The sequence below is a fragment of the Convolutriloba macropyga genome, chromosome 3 (genome assembly GCF_964194025.1).
Source record: "Convolutriloba macropyga chromosome 3, txConMacr16.3, whole genome shotgun sequence".
In the NCBI taxonomy this organism is placed as follows: domain Eukaryota; kingdom Metazoa; phylum Xenacoelomorpha; order Acoela; family Convolutidae; genus Convolutriloba; species Convolutriloba macropyga.
The window spans coordinates 68693835-68718957 of NC_134470.1; the positions used below are offsets into that span (position 1 = coordinate 68693835).

The 25123-nt window shown below is 35.5% G+C and overlaps 1 protein-coding gene across 1 annotated transcript in view; it reads right to left on the minus strand.

Annotated features, from left to right (window-relative positions):
* LOC142336400 (lysine--tRNA ligase-like) overlaps positions 1–25123 on the minus strand; it is a 46340-nt gene that overhangs the window by 13136 nt on the left and 8081 nt on the right. The window contains exons 2-10 of the mRNA XM_075385202.1: positions 23725–23872; positions 23235–23403; positions 21894–22070; positions 21320–21423; positions 14037–14193; positions 13525–13776; positions 12964–13137; positions 8471–8556; positions 8110–8195 (exon numbers count right to left, since the gene is read on the minus strand). Of these exons, the coding sequence (XP_075241317.1) occupies positions 8110–8195; positions 8471–8556; positions 12964–13137; positions 13525–13776; positions 14037–14193; positions 21320–21423; positions 21894–22070; positions 23235–23403; positions 23725–23872 (1353 nt within the window). The remainder of the gene's footprint in view (positions 1–8109; positions 8196–8470; positions 8557–12963; positions 13138–13524; positions 13777–14036; positions 14194–21319; positions 21424–21893; positions 22071–23234; positions 23404–23724; positions 23873–25123) is intronic.

The following is a 25123-nucleotide window of genomic DNA, read 5'->3' on the forward strand; positions in this document are numbered from 1 at the left end:
TAAAATTAATTACGGTAAAGGATAAGACAACAGAAACAACAAAGATGACAATTTTTTTTTAAAAAAAAAGCACTAGATTTTATAGGAACAAATGGTTTCAAAGTCATAAAAAACCTTAGCAGCCATTCAGGGATTCAAGCGATTGCAAATAGATGCAAATAGAACACATGCAACTGAACTTTTGAATATCACCCAAGAGAAAGCACTAAAAACAGAAGTCAAATTGCCGGACCTGAAAGAATTCAATCTCATAACCAAATATTTGTTCAAACAGCACATTCTCATATCACTTTGAAGGCAGTTTGAACAAAATCATATTTCAAACCAATCAACCATTTCGCTCCTTTTACTACTCCAACGTGATTTAACGCACCACTCCAATTTGACTTCTTTTTGACATTAAACCGTCAAAAAGTGAACAGAACTAAAAGGCGACGCACCAATACAATCCAAAACTTTGGATTGTAAAAAAGTGTGCCTAAATTGACGGAAGAGGGAAAACTTGACGGAATTTGTTTCTAAGTGTCAAAACTTGTTCTAATTTGATGAGCAGTTGTAGTTAGAATCTAAAATTATACTTGATTCTACTTCTGAACAGAAGGCTTTTGAGCTCAATACAAATGCTAGCTAGCATTCGCTCTTATGAACATTGATAACCTAATTCACTGTGACTTAATAACCGGTCCATCAGTTTATCCCATTTTTTTATTTTGCTCTTTTTACCTTTACCGCATTCACTTTATTGCGTTAATCAATGAGTGAATGGATTCAAAACCGATTTAATTGGAGCAATGACTGAGGAAGGTAAATGACCAAACGTGGGGTCGAGACTTAACGAGGACAGCACCTGAATAATAGTTGTTGACAGGCTGAAAGCGGTATTAACTAGCGGCTATTAACTATCCTCAGGGCTTTATTTCTGTAGAGTTATAATTATTTCTCCAATTCTTCGTTCTTTAATAAGAGCAACAAGCAATGAGCGAGTCCTTGATATAATCACAAAACACAACCGACACGTTGCCACAAAATTTTCGCAGTTGAACCCCTTGACTCATATCGGGATCAAAACAGTCAAAAATGGAAAGATAGAGATTGACAGATTTTTTTTAAAAATGTCTAAACAAAAAACAGAAGTGTCAAAAAGCGTCCAAACAAAAATACAGACCTAGAAGTGATTAGGATTGGATAAGGAAAACCACTTAAAAGCAATCAACAATTAGAAAATCGGTAGAAGTCAAATTGCCGCATGTGAACAAAAAAACACTAGAGAAAATTATATTTTGTTCGAACACCGTTTTCTCACAAAAAGTGGGGCAAAACAAATTCACAACGCAAAAACTTTTCTGCTCCTCTTCCTATTTTGAGCGTGATCAAAATTACCAGTTAAATTTAACTTTTAAAATCAAGAAAATGTGTGAACAGATCTCAAAGAAAACATAATTGGAAGCAATCTGGAAACGACTAAAATAGTCACCTTTGTCAAAAAAATACGTATAACATAACCTATAACATACGTATTATCCACTAGATCAAATCAGGAAGACAACAAAAAGTCGTCCTCCGCTTACTCGCTCATATAATACAGACACTGAAAAAAAACGTGAAACTTTGTCTAAACCAAATGAGACACATACGTTGCTCAAGTTACACTAAGTATACCCTCAATAGGCACACGAAGTTCTCTTATTCTGAAGGAAATGAGAAAATACTCATCTATGAGGGAGAACATGAGTTCCCTCATGTATGAGGGAGAATCCCTAGTAGAGGGAGAACTCGCTACAACATCTTTAAAATCAGCGAAAATGATGTAAAATCTCAAAATTGGCTTAAACTCATTTTTATGACTAAAATACTTCAAAAATCCTTCAGAACAAACTTATTATTGTCACAGCCAATTTAAAATCTTTCTTAAAAAACCTCAGCTAAACTAATATGAAACTGCTTGAAAAAGCCGCATGTTCAGAATTCTCGCTCACACAATTTTTTCACAACACAATTTCTTACTCTCGAAAAAACCGGTATAAACAGAAACCAACTTTTCGCTCAGCCCTTCTGTTTACCAGTCAACTACTACAACTTCTCCCACGCCTTCCGTTTCCTCTTCCAAATTCTCTCAAATAAAATTGAGGTGGAAATCCGGAAATTACTCAAATACGTTTTCGACAAAACCACTAGCCTTTCAAATAACTATTTTCTAATATACTATTTCAGTTTGAAATAACGTTTTAGACAACATAGCAAAATTAAAACAAGAGAAGTCAGCTTGACAAAAAAAGTTAGCTAGGCAAAAATTTTTCACAACTAGATTTTCACTGATTAAAAAGACGGTAGGAATAGAAAACCTTTATTCTCTCCAAATTTGTTCACCAAAAAAACTCTTTACTTTATTCACTCCCTGAACTTCCGGGTCTCCATAGCGGAAAGACTATTGCAACGACTCGAAGTGTCAAAAAACAACCCTTTCAAAGAACTATTACATACTGAAACCGCTCACAGAAATTTTTTAAAGAGCAATTTAAAAAGGAAAAAAGTATGTGAACCTTGTGAACTAATAACTAGAGAAATTCATTTATTTTCTGATATAATAGAAAAGACATGTAAACTTTTTTAGCCGGCTTGATTTCATTAAACTAGTCATTTTAACAATAGAAAAGCCAAATAAAGCTTGTCAACAAAACCTGTCTAATTTTAAAGAAAAAAAAACAAACAAAAACTGACTGCAAGAAACATAGCCGGCATATTGCCGGAATAGCTGCGAAAGAATAGATCTGCGTGTCGTATAATAGAGATAGAAATAGATACAGATCTAAATTGAAAAAAAAAAATCGACGCCGCTCAAAAAACTTGGTAAAAACATTCAGCGATAAATTAATAACGCTTGTTACAATTCATTCCACAGAAGCCTCTTATTAGGGACCTTTACTGCACATATGAGTTCCTTTGACCTTAAACAAATTCAAATTAAACTTGAGTTTGAAAGTGCAAAAGTCATTTTATTGAGTGAGGTAAGTCACGTATGATCCAAATCTAATCACGCAAATAACCTAAAAACTTTTGCTAAAGCGAGTGAGAAATGACGTCACGCGCGCAAATGCCGTTAGTGAGAGGAAGAAGTCATTCAGAAAATTTGACTTTTTCAGCTTTGCTGTGTGAACAAATGTAAAACGAAAAAAGAGCGTCAGACGACAAAACAAAAAACATAGCCGGAAGAATTCCGGAAGCGACTCGAAGCACCAAAACTTCACAAAAAGCTGAAGCCATTACCTTTTGTATTAAACCATTAACTGATTACCTCCGCGGGTCTGATCTAAAAAACGGTGAAATTTAAACCACTGTCACCAAGAGAAAGAAAATGCAGCAAAATTTTGTTATTGAAAACGTTTGGTAACGTTAAAAAAGTCTAAAATATTTAGAATGGTCAAAAAACTGATAACCTGACAAAGCTGACGGGGCCATCAATTGCCCTCAGATAATTAATGATTCTAATCTCAAAAAGATCGCGAAAGCAAACGGCAGATAAAAACTTTTCAAAAAAGTCAGGAAAGTCAAAACTATTCCAAAAAGAGTGCTCAAACTTAAGAATCATAAAACCCCTACAATTAGATTTCTAATCACGGCAATGAAGACAAAAATAATACATGATTCTTCCTTGTTGTATATATGCTAGACAACAAGATTTCATACTAATTCAAAAATTAAATTAATCATAGAAAAAAAGCAACAGAATAATATTCAAAGGCAAACAATCGTCTAAAAACAATAACCAGCCCGGAATAAAATTGCAATTAATAGTAATAAGTCGAAATGTTGGAAAAGACTATCTAGCAAACTCCCAGTACTGCCTTATTTTGAATTAAATCAATTGCAAACCGAAGAAACCAAGATCTAAGAAAAAGCAGAATTCATTCAATTTTTTAACAACTGAAAAAATCAATATAACGAAAACAAAAATAGGTGCCAGGACAAAACTAGAATGATACAAACGAGAATGTGAAGAATATGGACACAATGTTAGAACACCGTAACAAAAAGACCAATTCTTGATTTTTGAAAGTTAAAAATCAAATTTAAAAAAATCAAGAAAAACGAGTACATTTCATTGATCAGCATTCGAGACATAGAAAAGACAACGAGTCATTCGAGACAAAAATCCAGCTTGCTGAACAGAATAAAACAAGAAAAAGCAGAATTCAGACATACGAAACAATGAAACATTTTGCAAAAAAGTGGTCAAAAAATATTTAAGACTGCATTTATGAAAGAAATTTATCTGTTTTTTCAAAAACTTAACACCAAAAAATGATTGAATTTTTATTGAAACGAAATTAAAGTCCCTCATCTTGCCCAAAATACTATTTCTAGTAATTAAAAGCAAAATACAAAAAAAAACTGAAAAAAAATTGCAAAAAACAACGAAAATCGGATTAGCAAATGTACAATTTTATGAAACAAAATTACATCGAGGTAGACAGAGGCATTGAGTATATGAATTATCAAAGGGAAGTTGCCATATTAACTGATTTTTGACAAAAAACAGCTAAAAGATCCAAAAATGAAGAAATTAATAGAAAAAAAGCCAAAAATTAACTAAAAAATCAAGAAATATGTGCCAATTTCGCATTTGAAACGCAATTTCAGGCTATGCAAAATACTGTGCTAACCATTTCCCGGGTTTACATTTCAACATAGCATCGATTAAAAATTATTTCTACAAAAAACCAAATTACAAGCAAAAAAACTAGGCCACTTAGACGAAAAAACGGCTAAAAACGGTTATCTATATGTGCCATTTAGTCAAAAACTACTTTTCAATGTCAAAAAGTCATTCACTAAACGCAGCGCATGATCAAAAACTTCTCTCGCTCAGAAAAAATTAGTTCACACTGCAATTTTACTCGCTTTCGCTTTTAGGTCAAAACATCGTCTGAACGAATAGTACTTCCGGTAAAAAAAAAAAACCTTAAGAAAACCAATACTCCTCTTCGAGTCGTAAAAACCAAGAGCACCGCAATATAGCTTCGCTCAGCTTACAGCTTCGCAGCTATAAATAGAAACTTCAAATTTTTCGATTTTTGTTTTAAATTTCTCAAACATGGTGGAGATGTTGTTGGACAAGAAGGAGGTGGAGTGGAGTAGAACAGTATGTGGGAGAGGGGTGCGGATGGACTGAGGTGGCCCAAGCTGTCCAAAAAACGGCCCTTTACACGGTGATGTGTATTCTCAACAGTCGGCAGCTTTAGGGAACTGAACACTTAGAAGACTAGTAGCGCTCTGAGATAGCTGCTTAGCAATTTAATGCTTTCCCAGATCTAGCTCTTTACCCGTTTTCGAGGGCAAAAAGTCAGAAGCGTCAGACGAAAAATCGATCAAGCGAAAAATCACAAAAAGATAAGTCCACCGGTATAATATACTTGTTACAAATTTCATTTGACAATTAATTAGCCAAGTCCTTGTTAAGCAAAACTTTGTGAGTAACTGAAGTTATCTATGACCAACATACAGTTCAAACACGGACAAAAGCCTCACCTTGAGAAAAAAATCAAACCACGCATTTAATTTCCTGCTTCAAATTCACCCCAGTAATATTTGTAATATTAATTTTAACATAGCCGGTAGATTGCCGGAATAGCTGCGAAAGAATAGACCTGCGTGCCATATAATAGAGATAGAAACAGATACAGATCTAAATTAAAAACAAAATCGACGCCGCTGAAAAAACTAGGCTGATAAATTAATAAAGCTTGTTAAAATTCAATCCACAGAAGCCTCTTATTAGGGACCTTTACTGCACATATGAGTTCCTTTGACCTTAAACAAATTCAAACTAAACTTAAGTTTTAAAGTGCAAAAGTCATTTTATTGAGTGAGGTAAGTCACGTATGATCAAAATTTAATCACGCAATTAACCTAAAAACTTTTGCTAAAGCGAGTGAGAAATGACGTCACGCGCGCAAATGCCGTTAGTGAGAGGAAGAAGTCATTCAGAAAATTTGACTTTTTCAGCTTTGCTGTGTGAACAAATGTAAAACAAATAAAAAAGAGCGTCAGACGACGGAACAAAAAACATAGCCGGATGAATTCCGGAAGCAACTCGAAGCGTCAGATTTTCACTAACAAAACTGTAATTGCAACGGAAGCCACTACCTTTTGTATTAAACCATTAACTCACTGCCTCCCCAGGTCTGCTCTAAAAATTGGTGAAACTTAAACCACTGTCAACAAGAGAAACCAAATGCAGCAAAATTTTATATTATTGAAAACGTTTGGTAACGTTAAAAAATCCAAAATAATTAAAGTGGTCAAAAATCTGATAGTCTGAAAAAGCTGACAAGGTTATCAATAGCCCTCAAATAATTCATGAGTCTAATCTGAAAAAGATCGCGAAAGCAAACGGCAGATAAAAATCTTAGAAATTAAGTTAAATCTTTTCAAAAAAGAAAGCTCAAAATTAGGAATCAGAAAACACCAATAAATACACTTCTAATCACTGAGATTAGGAAAAAAAACAACACACACCTGTTCTTTCTTGTACATAAGCTAGACAACATGATTTCATACTAACTCAAAAATAAAATTGATCATAGAAAAGACATAAGCAGCAGAATATTCAAAGGCAAAAAATCGTTTTAACTAATACCAAGGCCGGAAGAAAGCTGCAGTAATTAGTCATAAAAGGAAATTTTGGAAAAAGCTTGCTATAAAACTCTCAGTACTGCCTTATGTTGAATGAAATCAATTGAAACCAAAGAAATGACGAAAATCTAAGAAAAAGCTGAAATCATTCATTTTTCACAACTGATCAATATACCGAAAATAAATGTAGGTGCCAGGACAAAACTAGAATGATACTAACTAGAATGTAAATATGGGCACAATGTATGGAACACCGTAACAAAGACATTCTTGATTTTTGAAAGTTGAAAAAGAATTTAAAAAAATCAAAAAATTCAATTAAAGAAAGCGAATACATTTCATTGCTCAGCATTCAAATAGAAAAGATAGTCATCCGATACAAAGATCTATCCTCCTGAAGAGAACAGAAAACAAGAAAAAACAGAATTCATAAATACGAAACATTGAAACATTTTGCAAAAAAAGTGCTCAAAGTACTTTTAAGACTGCATTTATGAAAAAGTTTTAACTGTTTTTTCAAAACTCAACGCCAAAAAATTATTGAATTTTTATTGAAACAAAATTAAAGTACCTCATGTTGCACAAAAAAAACTATTTCTAGCAATTACAAACAAAATACAAACGAAAGATTGACAAAAATCGAAAAAAACTACCAAAATCGGATTAGCATATGTACAATTTTATGAAACAAAATTACATCGAGGTAGAAAGAGGCATTGAGTATAGGAATTATCAAAGAGAAGTTGCCATATTAACTGATTTTTGACATAAAGACGGTTAAAAGATCCAAAATAGAAGAAATTAATATTAAAAAAACCAAAAATTAACTAAAAATCAAGAATTATGTGCCAATTTTCAACTTGAAACGCATTTTCAGGCTCTGCAAAACACTGTGGTATCAATTTCCGAGGTTGAAATTTCAAAATAGTATTGAATAAAAATTATTTTTACCAGAAACCAAATTAAAAGCAGAAAAATTGGGCCACTTAGACGAAAAAACGGCTAAAAACGGTCATCTATATGTGCAATTCAGTCAAAAACTACTTTTCAAAGTTAAAAAGTAATTCACCAAACGCAGCGCATGATCAAAAAACTTTTCTCGCTTAGCGAAAATCTGTTCACCAAGACAGGTTTTCTCACTTTTGTTTTAAGGTCAAAATGCCGCGTGAACATATCTACTTCCTGTAAAAAAAAACCGAGAGAAAACCAATACTCCTCTTCGAGTCGTAAAAAACCAAGAGCACCGCAATATAGCTACGCTCAGCTTACAGCTTCGCAGCTATAAAAAGACGCTTCTCTTCGAGTTGTAAAAAGACAGCGCCCCAATATGATTCAAATTCTTTGAATTGCAAAAAAATGAGAGCGCAAAAATAGTAGCCGTTGAGACGCTGACGGCGGCCATTAATATAAATTAAAAAGGAAAAATCAGTTAGCTCCCATAAACCTAGGAGCAGACTGTTATATGGAACATCTAACCATTTGGCAAGAGGTGACATTACGTGTGGGTGTCCCATCAAAAAGGTTGGATTGATGAATGTGGGCTCCAGGTACTCTCCGACTAACTAAAACAATGACATTACATGACAACACATTTACAATTTCTAAAGCTTATTTGTAAAGTACGTATCCATTAAGTGCTTATCCATTAGGTTTATTCTTAATGCATGCATTCCTCTCAAAAGTTATATATGTTTTGGTTTGGACCGTTCTTTCCAAATGGATGAAAGTTTTTCTTTCAATCCAAAACTTTTCAGGAACAAGATTTTGAATTGTATCCATTGCTATAGAGTATTTGCTACGACAGCTGTTCATAATCACACAAATTTGAGGAACAGACCTTGTCCAATAGTCTGGCTGTTGTTCTGGGGTTGCTACACTCGACGCCCTGCTTCACACAGACATTGTCCAAAAATTTGCGAGCCTCTAAAACCAAAAAGCAGCCACGTCAAAACAAACAGCCAGTACAAACTGCTGCCTTTCCCCTCAAAAAGAGCAAGACTCAAAAAGTTACGAACATAGCCCTCAGATTGCCGTAATAGCTGCGAAAGACTTGCTTGCCGGAGAATACAGATAAAATAAACTGAAAAATTTATCGTCGCCACTTTAAAACCGTGAAAAAACATTCAGTGATATATCGATACGGCTTGTCAGAATTCACTCCACAGAAAAATTTTTATTAGGAAACTTTATTAAACAACTGAGTTTCTTTGGCCTTAAAGTTATTAAAATTAAACTTAAGTTTTAAAGTGCAAAAGTCATTTTGTTGAGTGAGTTAAGTCACATTTCCTCCAAATCTAGCCACTCGAATGATCTAAAGCTATAGAGAGAGAATAAGCAATGACGTCGCTCGCAAAAATGCAGTTAGTGAGAAAAATAAGTAATTCAGAAAAGTTGACTTTTTTAGGTTTGTTATATGAACAAATGAAAGAAAGAAGAAGAATGTTATAAGAAGACGGAACAAAAACAAAGCTGGAAACGTCCTGAAAGGAGCATTTAGAAAAAAAAACTGTTGAAAAACTCGAAAAACAGTAAAAGAAGTCGAACTGCCGCATGTGAACAAAGAATCACAACAGAGAAAGCGAATATTTGTTCAGATGCTATTTCCCCGCTATTTAAAAATAAAGTAACATTTACGCCGCAAAACCACTCGCTTTTTTGCTCCATTTCTTGTTCCGGCGAGACCAAAATCACTGCTCAAAAAACATAACCGACAAACGTCGGGCGAATTGCTCTCAAACGACCGGCGAGCGGTTGGCTTCATCAGTAGCTAGGTTACTTTAGGTGAGGCTAGCTTTAGCTTAATTGAAGGGGCGCAAGTGAGCGCATAGGCGTCGGGTGCACCGGGGGGCTGATGAGGTGGCAACAGTGGGGGGGGGGGGGGAGGGGAGGGAGACGCCCTTCGAGCCATAAGTATAAGTCTCCAAAACAGATTCTGAGAATCGCATACTTGAAGACTAGTGAGCTGAAAGGCTCTAAGAGCACTTAATATGTCCGCTGAGCGCTACCTGTTTGCCCGTTTTTGAGGACAAAAAATCAAATGCGTCGGACAAAATTGGTCAAGCAAAAAATCGCGTTAAAAAAGACCGTCAGGACTAATATAATTATTACACACTTCGTTTGAGAGCAATTAAACAGTTAAGACAAAAATTCTATCCAAAACCTTGAAATATTAAAGTCAAATTGCCTGTTTCTGCCAGCCCAAAAGTTACTACTCAAATTTGACTTCAAAAAACATAAACCGACTAAGTTGGATGAAATGTATTTAAACGACAGGCGGGGCAATTTAATTTATAGGGGGCGTTGCTTAGAAATATATTATGGATGCAAATAACAATCCCACAGGGGTTCGAACCCCTGACCTCCATGATGTCAGTTTGACATCTTCATCACTAAGCTACAATGGAATTGGTTCTCTTTAGCGCACAATCGCTTTGACACCAGCAACAAGCTTTAATTCAAAATGAAACCAGCTTATATCACTCAAAAAAGGAAAACTCAAGCATGAAAAGGTCACTCAAGAAGTCAAAGAATGTTCTAAAACAACAGCGCAAAAAGGGCCAATAATAAAATGCACATTCACGTATACAGTAACTGCTTCAAACTTCGTTCGAAAGCAATAAAAACCTTACATTTGGGCGCAAAATTTTCTGCAACAACTCGGTAGCGGCTCTGTGAAGCACTGAACGCAAGTTAATACTCCAAAAAATTTATACTGCGATGAACTTATGAACGTATTATTATGCTGCAGTTGCATCTCCTCAGCACGCTGACCAGCTAAAGAACTCCAGCAACATCCAAACTGTATATCGATTGCTATAAAAGTTGACAAATGGTCGAGATTATTATCCCCGCAACGGACTACGAAGAGGCAGTTCATCATTGAAAAAAATAGAGGGCAGATTGCCGGAAAATATCCGCGATAGACGCTTGTGGCCTTCCATGAATTGAAACGACTAAAGAAACAAGAGACAGATTGGCCAAAAGTTCTTTAGTTGACCAATAGATTTTTTGGGTTAGAGACGTACTGTCAATTTTATGACACATGCGGTCTATAATGAAAAAGCCCTAAAAAATCTTTCTCAAAATTGATATTCGAAATAAAAAACTCAAGACTAATACTCACAATTAGGGCATAAAAGTTTGGCACCACTTAGATGCACACTATTGATCTTTAACTAGTAAATATTCATAAAAAATTCCATAAGTGAGTTCAGAAATTCTTTTTTTGAGTGAGGTAAGTCACGCAATTGACCCAAAAACAGAAATGACATCACAGTAAGACGAAACAAAAATCTGTTAGACGAAGTAAAAAACATAGCAGGACAAGTCCTGACGTACAATTCAAAGAATTTTCATTGACTAAACAAAAAAACTAGACCTAGAACAGACTATTAGTGAATTGGGAAAACCATTTCTAAAAAAATCAGATCAAAAAAATAAAAAAAAACAGAAAATCAATATCAAAATCCCGCGTGTGCACAAAAATCCACTAACGAGAAATGGAAGTTTGGTTCAAACAAAAAACTAGGATTAGAATGAACTACGAATTGATTAGGAAAACCATTTAGAAAGAAAATCCTATCCAAAAAAGCGAAAAACAGAAAAAATCAAAGTGAAATTGCTGCATGTGAACAAAAAAATCACTAGCGAGAAAGCGAAATCTCTCTCTACTTTACAATTAGAGCAAAAAAATTTAACACCGCAAAACCACTCGCTTTTTCGCTTCACTTCCTGTTTCGGCGTGACCAAAATCACTACTCCAATTTGACTTCAAAACTCATGAAAATGTGTGAACAGATCTTTAAAAAAAGACAACGCCTCCAATACAATTCAAATTCTTTGAATTGTAAAAAAAGGAGCGCAATAATAGCCGCCTGGAATTGTTGACGCGGCTATTAATTATATATAGTTTTGTAAAGACCCTTGAAGCTGAAATTACCGAAATCCTCGACTTACAAATATTACCGACAAAGTCGAGCGAATTGCTCTCAAACGGCCTGCGAGCGTTTGGCCTGTATAATATCCAGTTTGGGTTTGAGGAAGCTAGCATTAGGCGGGCGGAGCACAGCACTTGTCTCTCGTGCCAGGTTCGTGGTGGCATGAGATGTGGTTGGACGAGAAGGGGGTGGAGTAGGGAGAACGGGGGTGCGGATGGAGTGAGGGGGCTCAGACTGTAAAAAAACTGCATTTTATACCATGATTTTCTGTATTCTCAACAGCTTTGGAAATTCTACAATTCTACACTTAGAGACCAGCAGCGCTCTAAGATAGCTGCTTAGCTATTTATACTTTCTGGGCACTAGCTGTTTAACCGTTTTCGTTGACAAAAAGTAAAAAAAAACCGTCAGTCGCATGAAAAATCGATCATCTCACAAACGGAGGCAGGGCCCCAATACAATTTAAATTCTTTAATTGGAAAGCCACGAAGAGGCTAACAATAGCCACGCGATCTCTTCGCGGCTCCTATTCAGATAGATGCGACCAACGGTCGTCAAATTTCTCTTCAACTACAAGCAGAGACATGATTCTACTTGCTTTAAACCGGAGGGTGGAAATTGACTCTAGCCCGGCTTAGCAGGGTGGGGGTATTATAAAGAGGCTCATTGACATTAGAATTTCATAGAAAACAGTACCATCATCATTACTGATTATTGGGCATTCTTCTTTGTACTCAGGTATGCTTCCGTCTGAGATCAAAAATTTGCATAGTTTTTATATCATCGTACGATCCGTAATACTAATTTTATTTTACTGCACGATCTGATGATATCTGGTTAAACCTTCTCGTTAAAAGCCACAGATTTAAATTGCAAAGCCAGAAAGACAAAACTTAAAAATAATGATACAACACGGACAGATAACGAAGTCGGTAGACCATTTCTTTCAAACTGCCCTTATCCAAAATAAACTCTAACCTATAGATTTTTAAATTTCAAAATTAACTATTTTGGTGCATTTTTCATCAGACTTTTAGTAGTTAATATCCGTCTACGGAACTGAGCTGTTCAAAATTATGAATTAGAGCTTTTGAAATCACGCGTAACGCAGGAAGTCCAGGACTAAAAAGCAAATCAAAAGACACCAACGACTACCATCGCTTCGAGCTTCGCTCGAGAGTAATTTAAAACATCATTTTGACTATTTAATCATCAATCTCGACCATTTAGGTCCCTTTTAAGCAAAAAAAATTAAAAAATTGAAAAATAGGAAATGAGATAGCGTTGAAAATTTTGCTCATATTCTCTCTCAAACAAATATCTGGTCGGTACAGAAAAGCTAACAAAACTGTTATGAGGTCAATAAAAACTTTCTGATGGCACCATCAGTCACCTTCAGTGTGGAACTGAGTAGCATCTGGTAGCGTCACACCCAGTATCTTCTCCAAATCTTTAATGATATGGACTCGTCTGAAGGGAGGGGAGAAATCCACCTCCTTAGCAGGTCCCTCTTCCCCATCTGGCTTGTAGGTTATGGTAGATTTGCCAAACAGTGCTTGGACCAAACCTGTAAAAATCACGAAGTCAAACAATTCGATCATTTGTTGTGATCGCCAAGTTAATTACTCCTACAAAAAAATGAATTTTTAGAGGTCATAATTCTCTTCTAATTAATTCAGTGAAAACAATTTTTGGACGAATATTTTACCTCAAGTTTTGGCTGTTAAATGGTTCGCGGGTTCCCGACAAAATTCAATTTCAAAGCTCAAAAGCTTACAAACATTAAATCAGTTTTAAAACGCATTAGGAATCAAAAACTGCACTTTTGAGAACAGTGGCAGTAGTTTGCTCGAATTCGTAGAAAAAACCATTACTTTATAAACAACACATTAAGCACTAACATCCTCCGTGGGATCCACAAAACATTTATTTGAAAGAACTTGTATATCCTCACCATGAAGCATTTCCTCGGTGATCTTCATCAAATCCTCGTAATCAGCATAGGCCATGTAAAATTCACAAGTGGTGAATTCAGGGTTGTGTGTCATGTCTATACCCTCATTTCTGAACTGTCTCCCAATCTCGTACACTCTGTCAAACCCACCAACTACAAGCATCTTCAAGTACAACTCAGGTGCCACTCGCATGAACAAATTCATGTGCAGGTCGTTGTGGTGAGTGATAAAAGGCTTTGCAGTTGCGCCACCTGGAAAAATAAACAGTTATTCAGGATTAACGCTGTTGAACAAAACTGGAAAAACTTAACTGTGAAAGCTATAAATATCGTCATGAGCCATGCTGTTACGAATACAGGACAATGTACAACAACTTATCCTGATTTATTGGTTTTTTCCGTGAGAGCTCATTTATTCAACAAAAAATTGGCTTATTACAGAATGTCCTTATCAACAGCAAATCTGTGCACACAATGAGATTTAAAACAATGAAATTTGATCCCTGTCGTACCAGCAATCATATTCATGAGAGGTGTCTCCACTTCGAGGAAGCCCATGTTGTCAAAGAACTGTCTGATGTAAGAGATGATTTTGGTTCTCGTGATGAACACCTCCCGCACTTGTTCATTAATGATCAGGTCAAGGTATCTCTGTCTGAACCTCGTTTCCTGAAACAAATCAATTCGAATTTCATTGTCCGCTGCATCTGGTTATCACATGTTCAGAAAGCTGATTCGGCAAACTAGCCATAGATTTCTGCTGCTTTATAGATGTTTTTGAAAAAATGAAAGGAGGATATTGAATCAAACATCCTAATCAAGAACTGCTCTCGAACTACCAGAGAGAAATTTAGATCACGCAAAAAGTCGAAGTATCTCGAAAACTCAAAACAGTCAAGCGATAAAAATTCCTTTAACAAACCGGTAGAATACTGGAAACGACTCGGAGATTCGTACAATATAATATCCAAACTAACAACATAGCCGGCAGATTGCCGGAAAACAGCCGCCGCTGACGCGCTTGATGCACATCGGGATTGAAACAGAAAAAGATAAATTGACCAAAGAAAAAGATAAATTGACCAAATTTATTTCTATTTTTTTAGTGTCAAAAAGTGCACTAATTCAGGGTGCAGTTTCAGTTGGATTCTAAAACTATACTTAATTCAAATTCTAAACTGAAAGCTAATTAGCCTAATACCAATGTCAGCTAGCAAACACTAATGAACTTTGATAACCTAATGCTCAATGATTTAATGACCGCGCTTTATCGGTTTATCCCGTTTCTTTTGATTTTGCTCTTTTTTCTTTGACTGTATTCACTAGTTTGCGTAATTCATTGAGTGAATGGAGTTAAAAACAATTCAGTTTAAACAGTGAGCGAGGTAAGTCAGAAGTCAAACGTGAAAGTCGTAATTTATGTAAAAGGAAAATCATGATGAAAAAGCGTAGAAAGGACAAGTCCTGGCGTACAATTCTAAGAATTTTCACTGACTATGAAAAAAGACAGCGCCCCAATACAATTCAAACTTTTTGAAATGTAAAAATGAGAGCGCCTAAATAACAGCCGTTGAGAGGCTGACGGCAGCTATAAATAACAAAAAATTAAATGCATGATATAACCAGAGAATTTTTCAAAAATTTTTAGTTTAAGAATGTTGATGGATCGGTGGGAGGAGCGCTTTTTATCAACGTTCAGTTCCGAAGCGATGATAACTAATTTTTGATTAGTGGGCATAGTAAAATCCACAAGTCAGTAGGATGAATATGAAAGCTGATTATTTGTTCGGAAAATAAATTCAAGAAATTGCGAAAAAACAGATAAGCATACAGTTTAGGGTTTTCACCTTCATATTTTTCCACTTTTTGAACATCCGCTTTGCATGTTTAATGTCTGTCTGACATTGCATGGTTTAAAATGAATTAAAAGTCAAACTTCAACATTATTACCAAGATATTTTTAACCACTAGAAGGAACTGTTGATATTAATTCTACAAAAGAAAATCTTCGAGAAATTTCTTTAACCATATGTTTACTTTGCAGACGGTGAATCATTTGGAGCGCATTTTGCGAAAATCTACTGAAGTTATTCAGACTGAACAATAAACTTAATTAAATTCCAAAAATTGTAGTATTTTTTTAAAATTAGATACAGTTAAAATCAAATTCAGAAAGCCTGAGCAGAGAAGAAGAGATTTAAATCCATTATTTACGCCGACACAAATAGAAAGACGCTTTAACATTTTTTGAAAATTTTCTGAAAAAAAAGATTTGATAAACTGGATTGCTGGATTTTTAAACCTTAGGGTAAACATCAGCTTCGAAAAATTCAAGTTTTCTGTTTTTAAATAGCTTAAGGATGATATTTTGCAAGAGTTGGAAAAATTGAGAATACATGAAAAATTGTCGTTCTGGGCACCAACTTGTTCAAATTAGCCGCTAACGCAGCTAGCTGGCTTTCTCATTCAAAAAATGAAACTAATCTGCGGAAAGGTCAAGTGACTCCAGCAGATATTATTTTTTATCCATTACCATACAAGAAGATAAACAATTTGCTTCTCCTAGCTCTGAAAACGAGCAAACTTGACGAGACAATAAAATTGCTGTGTTGTCGCCAATAGCCGCTTCGCGTCCCTGATTTTCACGGCACAAAAAAAACTTTGGAAAACTATTGGAAAAAATTGCCTCAGCGCCCGCAAACTGCCATTTGGTACAGATAAGGAGAACATCCATGAAAACTTAAAAAAAAAACAAAACTGTCCAAAGAAAAGTTCATCAAAAAACATACCCGGCAGATTGCCGGAAAATAGCCGCCGTTGATTCCAATAAGCATGATTGGGATTGAAATAACAGAAGATATTGAAAAAAAAAAGATTTTTGTACAAAAACATTTTTTTAAGTCCGATTTATTTTGATGGCATATCGTAGTTGAACATACTTCTGTTTCTTAGAGAGAGGCTACAGGGGCTACCTCTCTCTAACAATAAGCATTAGAGAGAGGTAACTAATACTTATAGGAACGACGTTCAAATAGCGGGCATCTAAAATTGGGCTTTATGGGTTTATCCCGTTTCTATTTCTGACTTCAATTTTTTATACTGACTGTTCATTTTGAATTGCTTTGCTGAGTAACTGATGTTCAAAATCACTTTTAGCAGAATGAGAGAAGAGAGAAACTAGCCTAGAGAAGTCAAAAAGATTTCACGCAAAATGTTGAAAAGGCGGCAAAATGAGGTAAAGCGAAACATTTTTTTATTCGACGAAGTAAAAAAAAAAAAAATAGGAGCGCTATAATAGCCGGCTGAGAAGATGAGGGCGGCTATTAAAAATTACCGAACAAAGTCCCAGAACTGCTCAGAGGAAAAACAATCGAGACGTCAAGTGATCAATCATTTATTATTTTACAATTCGCTCATCTCCAGTTCAAATTTCCTTTGATGGCTATCAGACATTGGTTTTAAGTCATCAAATAAAATTTCATTACACTTATAAATCTGTCAAAGTAAGTTTCGCTCTGAAATCTGAACTACGTTCACTTTTTTCCAGGATTTTGATCTTTTGATATCGGATTCAATTCAAGTTCAGATAAGCGTGTTAATGACGTTGAGAAAATGTAAAGATAAAATATTCCCAATATAAGTTTTGAGAGAAATCGCAGGACAAATTGAGGAGACAGTTTTATTGTCGCTTGAAAAATTTAGACAAATAGGAAACATAACCGACTAAACGTCGGAAGAATTGCTCTCAAACGACTTGTGGGAGCTCTAATCAATTGCAGCCTGCTTCAGTCGGGGGGAGGGAGGAGAGCCTAAATGGGACTAAGAAGCTCAACAGTGGGCTTCAAATAACCACAATAGAAGTTAACATATACCACTATTCAGGTTTAAAGTAAAAAATGGCACCAGTTTCAGCGCACTTTTCATTTGACTTTTAGTACTAAATTGCCGCCAATTGAGTTCAGTTGCTTGAAATTGTGATTGAGAGAGAATTTTAGATCACGCGAAACGCAAAAAGTCAAGGGCGTAAAAGTCACTCCAAAAGTCAAAATTGTCAAGCGAAAATTTTGCATTCAAAAACATAGCCGGTAGAATACCGGAAGCGACTCGAGTCGTCGTGCAAAATAATCTCTACCCTAACTTGGACAAAATCAGATTATCGAAAAAAAAACAAGAAATAACAAAAATAGTAGACCAATACAACATAAAAAAGCTTTAAATTTTTTCAGTCCAGGGGTGTGGGTAGGTGCTGGTGGGGGGGGGGGTCGGTAGGTGGTGGCAGATAGGTGGTCGTGGGGGTGTAGGTAGGTAGGGTGGGGGTCAGGTACGTTGCGGGGGGTAGGTACGTGGGGGGGGGGGGGGATTTTTGGGGGGGCGGGGTAGGTAGTTAAATGGGATCAATTATTCTCAAATTGACCTCTTCACCTTGAATTGCAGACTGTTACCAATTGCTATACATTACAAACTAGGCTATTGTTAAAGTCCAATGTTCGAAAACAGAAGTCAACAATCAAAAACGGAGGTAAAAGATCGAATAGAAAGAATTCAAAATTCAAGCCATGAACAAATTTGCTTTCTGCTAAAAAAAACCAGTAGAATCTCAATACTCCTCTTCGAGTCGTAAAAAGACACACACATTTACAATAATTGCTATGAACTTCGTTCAAGAGCAATTAAACAGACACGGACATCTAGATCTCACTGATGTAAATTACACGATCAATGAGACGGCAAAAAAGTTGCAGAGAGAAAGAGCGAGCGAGCGAGTGGGTGAGAGAAAGAGAAACGAAGAGAGAACATCCGAGAATGCCAGAAAACTGACACAAAAAACGCGCAAATTAGCAAAAAAAAACAAACGTTAAAAGAACAAACAAATCCTACACAAGCAGCAAAAAGTGAAAAAAACATAGCAGGACCAGTCTTGACGTAAAATTCAGAGACTTTCGTACGTACCACCAATGAGACCTAAAACGTACCACCAATGGATTGGGTCCTAGACCTAGAACGTACCACCAATGGATTGGAAAAAACCACTTAGAAAAAAATCCGATCAGAAAATCGAAAAAACAGTAAAAATCAAAGTGAAATTGCCGCATGAGAACAAAAGACCACTAGCGAGAAAGCGAATTTTTGTTCAAACACCGTTTTCTCACTCTACTTTAAATTTAGAGCGAAAAAATTTCACGCCGCAAAACCACTCGCTTTTTCGCTCCATTTCTTGTTTCGGCGTGACCAAAATCCCTACCCCAATTTAACTTCAAAAATCATGAAAATGTGTTAACAAATGTTTAAAACATAGCAGGACAAGTCCTGACGTACAATTCAAAGAATTTTCATTGACTAAACACAAAACTAGAAATAGAACGGACTATGAGTTAATTGTGAAAACCATTTCCAAAAAAAAAAACAAAAAAAAACAGAAAATCAATGTCAAAATTCCGATAGCGAGAACAAAAAACCACTAGCGAGAAATGTGAATCTGATTCTAACAAAAAACTAGACCTAGAATCAACTATGAATGGATTGGGAAAAACCAATTAAAAAAAAATCCAATAAAAAAAATCAAAAAAACAGTAAAAATCAAAGTGAAATTGCCGCATGTGAACAAAAAACCACTAGGGAGAAAGCGAATTTTTTTCAAACACTTTTTTCTCACTCTCATTTAAAATTGGAGCTAAAGAATATCACGCCGCAAAACCACTCGCTTTTTCGCTCCATTTCTTGTTTCGGCGTGACCAAAATCACTACCCCAATTTAACTTCAAAAATCATGAAAATGTGTGAACAGATGTTTAAAAAGACATAGCAGGACAAGTCCTGACGTACAATTCAAAGGAATTTCAATGATTAAACAGAAAACTAGAACTAGAACGAAATATGAATGGATTGGGAAAACCATTTAGAATAAAATCCGATCCAAAAAATCGAAAAAACAGTAAAAATAAAAGTGAAATTGCCGCATGTGAACAAAAAACCAGTAGCGAGAAAGCGAATTTTTGTTCAAACACCATTTTCTCACTCTACTTTAAAATTAAAGCGAAATAATTTCACGCCGCAAAACCACTCACTTATTCGCTCAACTTCCTGTTTCGGCGGGACAAAAATCACTACTCCAATTTGACTTCAAAAATCATGAAAATGTGTGAACAGATCTCAAAAAAAAAAAACATAGCCAGAAGAATTCGGGACACGACTCGAAGTGGAAATCCACTTAAATGCCATCCAACTACTCATCAGACAAAACGTGCCTCGAATAATTTACGCTTATCTTGAAATAAAACCAAAAAACAAAATGTAAAAAAAAATCAAATTTATTAAAATATGATTCAAAATCTGATCAAATTCTGTCATAAATTGATACCCCAAAAAACTATCTCTGTCACAATTTCTTCATCAATACAACTAGTAACTACTAAAACCACTTATGAGATTTTTTAAAAATAATTGAAGCCAAATCATGAACAAACAAGCTCTTACAAACAACTTTGACTAAAAAACTGAAAAAGTTAATATTTTTTAATATTACAAAAGCACGTATATCTAAACAAAAATTCTTTTCAGCCAATACAGTACCCAAATGCTCGCAAAATAATAGGCAAGTCATAATAGGTTCAGAAACTTGTCTAAAAACAGAAAAAAAAGAAAAACTGCAAAAAATTAAGAAAATTAGTTCCAATTTTCGACATTTTTCGTGATAATTCTCAACAAAAAATGCTTCATATCCACAAAACTGTAACCACGTGTTAACTTGAATTGCTCGAGTAATAGGGGTATCTTCAATACCCATTTGAGGAAGAAAAAAAACAATAGTAAAAAAAATCAAAATTAGCCCAAAAATCAGCAAAATACATGAAAAACATCCGAATTAGCATAAAATTCATATAGATTTTCACAAACCTTCAAACCACTACCAAACTCAGCCTAAAATTAAAAGCAAATCATAACCAAACCTCTTAAACAAAAAAATTGAGAAAAAAACTGCTTTAAAATGCCGCACGTGAACAAAAAATTTCGCTCGCTTACAGAATTTTTTTCACACCTCAATTTCTCGCTCTCTAGAAAACAGCGATTTGAACAAAAAATCACTCTCTTTTCGCTCCGCTCTTCGTTTTGTTCAGCAACAAAATTAGTCCAAATTTTTTCACGTGTTTCATTTCCCGCTTCAAAATTCACTAAAAAAAGGACTTCTCCAATACTCCTCTTCGAGTCGTAAAAAGACAGCGCACCAATACAATTCAAATTCTTGTCTCATTTTGCATGTCATAAGTTCTCTGAAATATAAAAAGATTCATCTGTACATTAAAGTTGCAGCATCTTGATATCCTTTTTCGGTAAAAAGAAGTCAAGAATGATTGAAGAAATCACTCTTTTGACTGATGAAAATAATTTATTGAACAAACGACTAACGTCAAAGGGGAGGGCACGGTGGGGGGTGGGGGGGGGGGGGGTTGTCGATTGTTTGGAATGATGTGCAGAGCGTAGGGATTCGGGGTTTGTGCATGTGAGGAGAGGTGTGAAGCCTAACTACTATCAGCTTTCATTTAACAAGTATCCCTCTTTGACCTTCAAATTGTGCTTCCTCACGATAATTTGCTTTGCAGAGTTCAGTTAAAGATTGAGTTAGTCATTTCATCATGTATTATTGCAAAAATTTTGCACGCAACCTTTAAAAAACTTAAAGTGGAGCTTAAAAGAAGTATACCTAAAAATCGAAGCACTTTCTTCGGTTACTGAGACGATTTGAATTAGATAAGCGGTATTTAGGTAAGAGAGGATTAAATGAGAGGGAATTAGCTGACCTTATCCTTGACACCGAAGTGTAGATGAGGCAACATGTGGAGACAGGGACTGAGCAGAGTGATCTTCTTTGGCACTATGCTCAACTCTCCCAGCTTTGTACGACCTATAATGTAATGGGTACACAACTATAATAATCAGGCCTTGAAGTCCTTTTCGAAAATATTATTTGTTTCACTTGCAATTTAACTTGAAGATGAAAAGTAGTACCCAAAAACTTTCAAAACCCTAAAATTAAATGAAGCCGAAAAAAATTTCATTTTTAAATATTTAACTTGAGGGAAGAAATTTGCGGAATCTTTCAATTTTTATTGAAACATTTACCCTTAAGCGCATGACATCATAGCTTCAAGATAAAACGCACGTTCAAGGTTAAAAATTGCAGTTGAGGGTTTTGAACAAGTTTACGTGACTCGGCAGAAGTCACTTAAAAATACTGGCTTTTAGAACATTAATTGGGCACATTTTGTTGATATTAATTAACATAAAGCACAAAATTAACATGAATTGCTGAAAAGCGTTTTGCGCGTACTGTCTCCGAAAAGATTCGCGAGTTACAAGACTGATTCCACAAACCTGGATGACCTCTGACACCAACGATGTCTCCTCTGTGCAAAGTGTCAATATCCTTCTCAAAGTCATCCCCACTCTCATAGTACTTCTCATTAGCCATGATCTGGATCTTCACTGCCTCGCCCCTCAAGTCGTAGAAGACCAGCTTCTTACCAGAGGCACGTTTAGAGTGAATACGACCTGAAATTTATAACATTAGGGTTAGATAATGGGTACATACATTTTGGCACTGATTTGACGGCGGGTATTTTGTACTGATACCGTTCCATAACAAATTCAACATTTTTTAATACTGATTTGTAGAGATGAATACTGTCTGGTTGTTGAATCATAGTAATTTCTTGTTCAAGCTCGGAATTCCATGCTTTTTTAAATACCAGAACTCAGTTTTAACAATCCGCTTTAAGAGGTCGGATTCACCATACTTGGCGGGACACGAATTACAAACTCAACCCGCTTTCCATAAACTTGTTTGGCAACTCATAATAAATTTAGTTAACCAATAAAAATCGAAGGAAAGTTGTATAACAGCAGAAATCACAAGGCAGGTGGGCTACAAAAACTGAGACTGCACGCCCATTAAGCCAATCTTAACCTGCAAGAGTGCAAGCCAATCTTAACTAAGACTGCAAGCCAATGTTAACCTAATTGCGATTCAGGTTTTACAAGTTTTACGTAGGCGTTTGTCGACGGCAAAAGATAACTTCAATTGGTGAACAGAGAATGACACTTCAAAATATCATCTGATTGGCCACGAAAATTGACACTTTTGGGCCTCGCTCTATCAATTTTCTCTTCGCGGTTGAGACAAACATATCCGACTAGTTCACGAAAAATTGGTTTTCGTGATTATTAGACTAGACTTAGGGAGCCAATCTTCACTGGGAAGGGAGGAATCTACATGTCGGGAGGGATAACGAATAAGCTTCGAGGGGTATCCAAACCACATAACATTGTCCTTTACCCTTTAAATCGTGGATTTATACCTACACAACAAAAATCAGCCGGGAAGTTGGAGTTCCAAAACTCCAAAAATTGCTCTTTCTTTACACCATAAGTTCTCTCAGAAGTAGCTCGGACGACAGACTAGTAAGGCTCTTGCAGAACTGCTCAGCGACTTACTTAACGCCCTCGGACTTTGCTTGTTTATCTTATTTCTCCAGACGAAACATCACAAAAATTGGGTGCCCAGACAAAAGATCAGTAGTAAAAATAATCGCATAAGAAAAGACAAACAGGACTAAAATAATTACTCATAACATTGTTTGAGAGCTATTAATGAAGGGAATATATCTAAAAACTCAAAATATTGCCAAGATGCAATGCATAGAAATGGATCCTAACCTGCTACAGAAGTGATCACAGACTCGTCGACTTGTCCATTCTCGACTGACCCGTAGTTCTTAATGAAGTCACTGAGGGACACTTCAACATGATACTTGTGTGGGTATGGATTTCTGTTTGTGTCTTCTTTCAATTTCTGAATGGCCGCCGACCTCAGCTCAAAGTATTGCTGAAACATGATCAATTTACACCGATATCTAAATTGGTAAGCTTTATTTTAGACAAATTTCCATCCGATGTAGCAAAAAGCACAATTCGTTACATATTACAATAATAAAATTAAAAAATTCACTTGTCCAACTCAACAGTATTTACGATATAAAACAGAGGTCGTTTTGACAGATCAATAAAATAATAAACATCGACTGTGTCCAGTTAGTTAACTGCTCAGAAGGGAACATCGAAACAGTAAACAAGAAAAATTAATTTTTGGTCCTCGCAAGAAAACAAATCTGGGATCTGAGTTCCATGCAAGGTTTAAAACCCTCACATTGGGGTCCAAGTCTGTTTCTGAGATTGCTGTGGAAGGTTTCCCCTCAGTGGCATCGACAGACGAACCATCTGCACTCTGTGTAGCTGCAGCCTTTTCTTCCTTCTCCTTTGCCTTCTTTTCTGCCTTTTGTCGCCTCTTCAGTTCACTAAAAAATACATTACAAGCAATAACAGAATATAATGAGCTAATATCGGACGAATTGCTCTGAAACCACTGAGATACCGTTGATTCTATTGTAGCTTACAAATTATATTAGGTGATCATTTTTAAGCGGAGATTTCTCAATCCTCGAAACTGAATAAAGAATTGGCACAACTTTTTTCTTTCCTCAATGTGGTTAGATTTGGCGGTAGGGGCAAGATTGGGGAGCGCACTTGAAGATGGAGGCGGCGGGATTTTAAAAAAGCTGAAACGAAAAATTTGAAACTGCAAATTATGGAAAAGCTTAAATCAAAAACATTCTCAGCCGATTCTTTCACAATCAATAGTCATGATTTAAACTCAAGTTGATGCTCGATACAGTCATTTTTCTGAAGGTGATGGGTTAATATAACTTTTTTCGCTTGAAGGTCAAATACGCGAACATACCGACCTAATAAAAAACAAAGCCGACAGAAAACTAATACACCTTCGGCTCGGCTCGTAAAGACTCACAATTATTTAGTATGATTTATGTTATCTATGCAAAAAAACGAGATGATGTGGCGTAAAACATTTAGTCGAGTTTATCAACAATTTGGAGATTTTAATGAATTCTCTGAAATTTCAATGAATTTCATTGAAAGTTATTTAATCTTTGTCCTCCAAGCACAATACAGGAACATTCTAGATATAAAGCAGCCTTCCTAACAACTCTTATGGATGAAAACTGGTTCCGCCCTTCATTGTTTTTGTCGACAATTAAACTAGAGCTATTAAGTTTTCTTGGATAATGTAATGAATTTTTTCTTTAGTTTCTATTAAGTACGGTTTTTTCATGATGAGCACTTGAATCAATTCAAAAAAACTATCCTTACTCAACTTTTATCTTTACAGAAACGCTTGGTTAAAACGTCGCCTTTTGAAATAATAAAAGACAGCAAATCATTGATTGCATTGTAGATCTAAAAATTAAAATATTTATTTAAAATAAGAACCGACACCAGCCAAACTAATTTATTGTTTTAATTGCTGTGATGTCTTTCTATTAGAATTTGTCAGGCAAAATTGTTTCTGTGCTAAAACCCACATAAAGTTCACTTAGAGTTAGATATCATCATTGTCCAAATCAAAGGTCATTTTGAAAGTAACTAGCCTTGTAAAACCAAAACATTTTCCCACAAATAAATGAATTTACACCACTTAAAATAAATAACTGACACAAAATTTTAAGTTTTAAGCTTAATATTGATGGAGG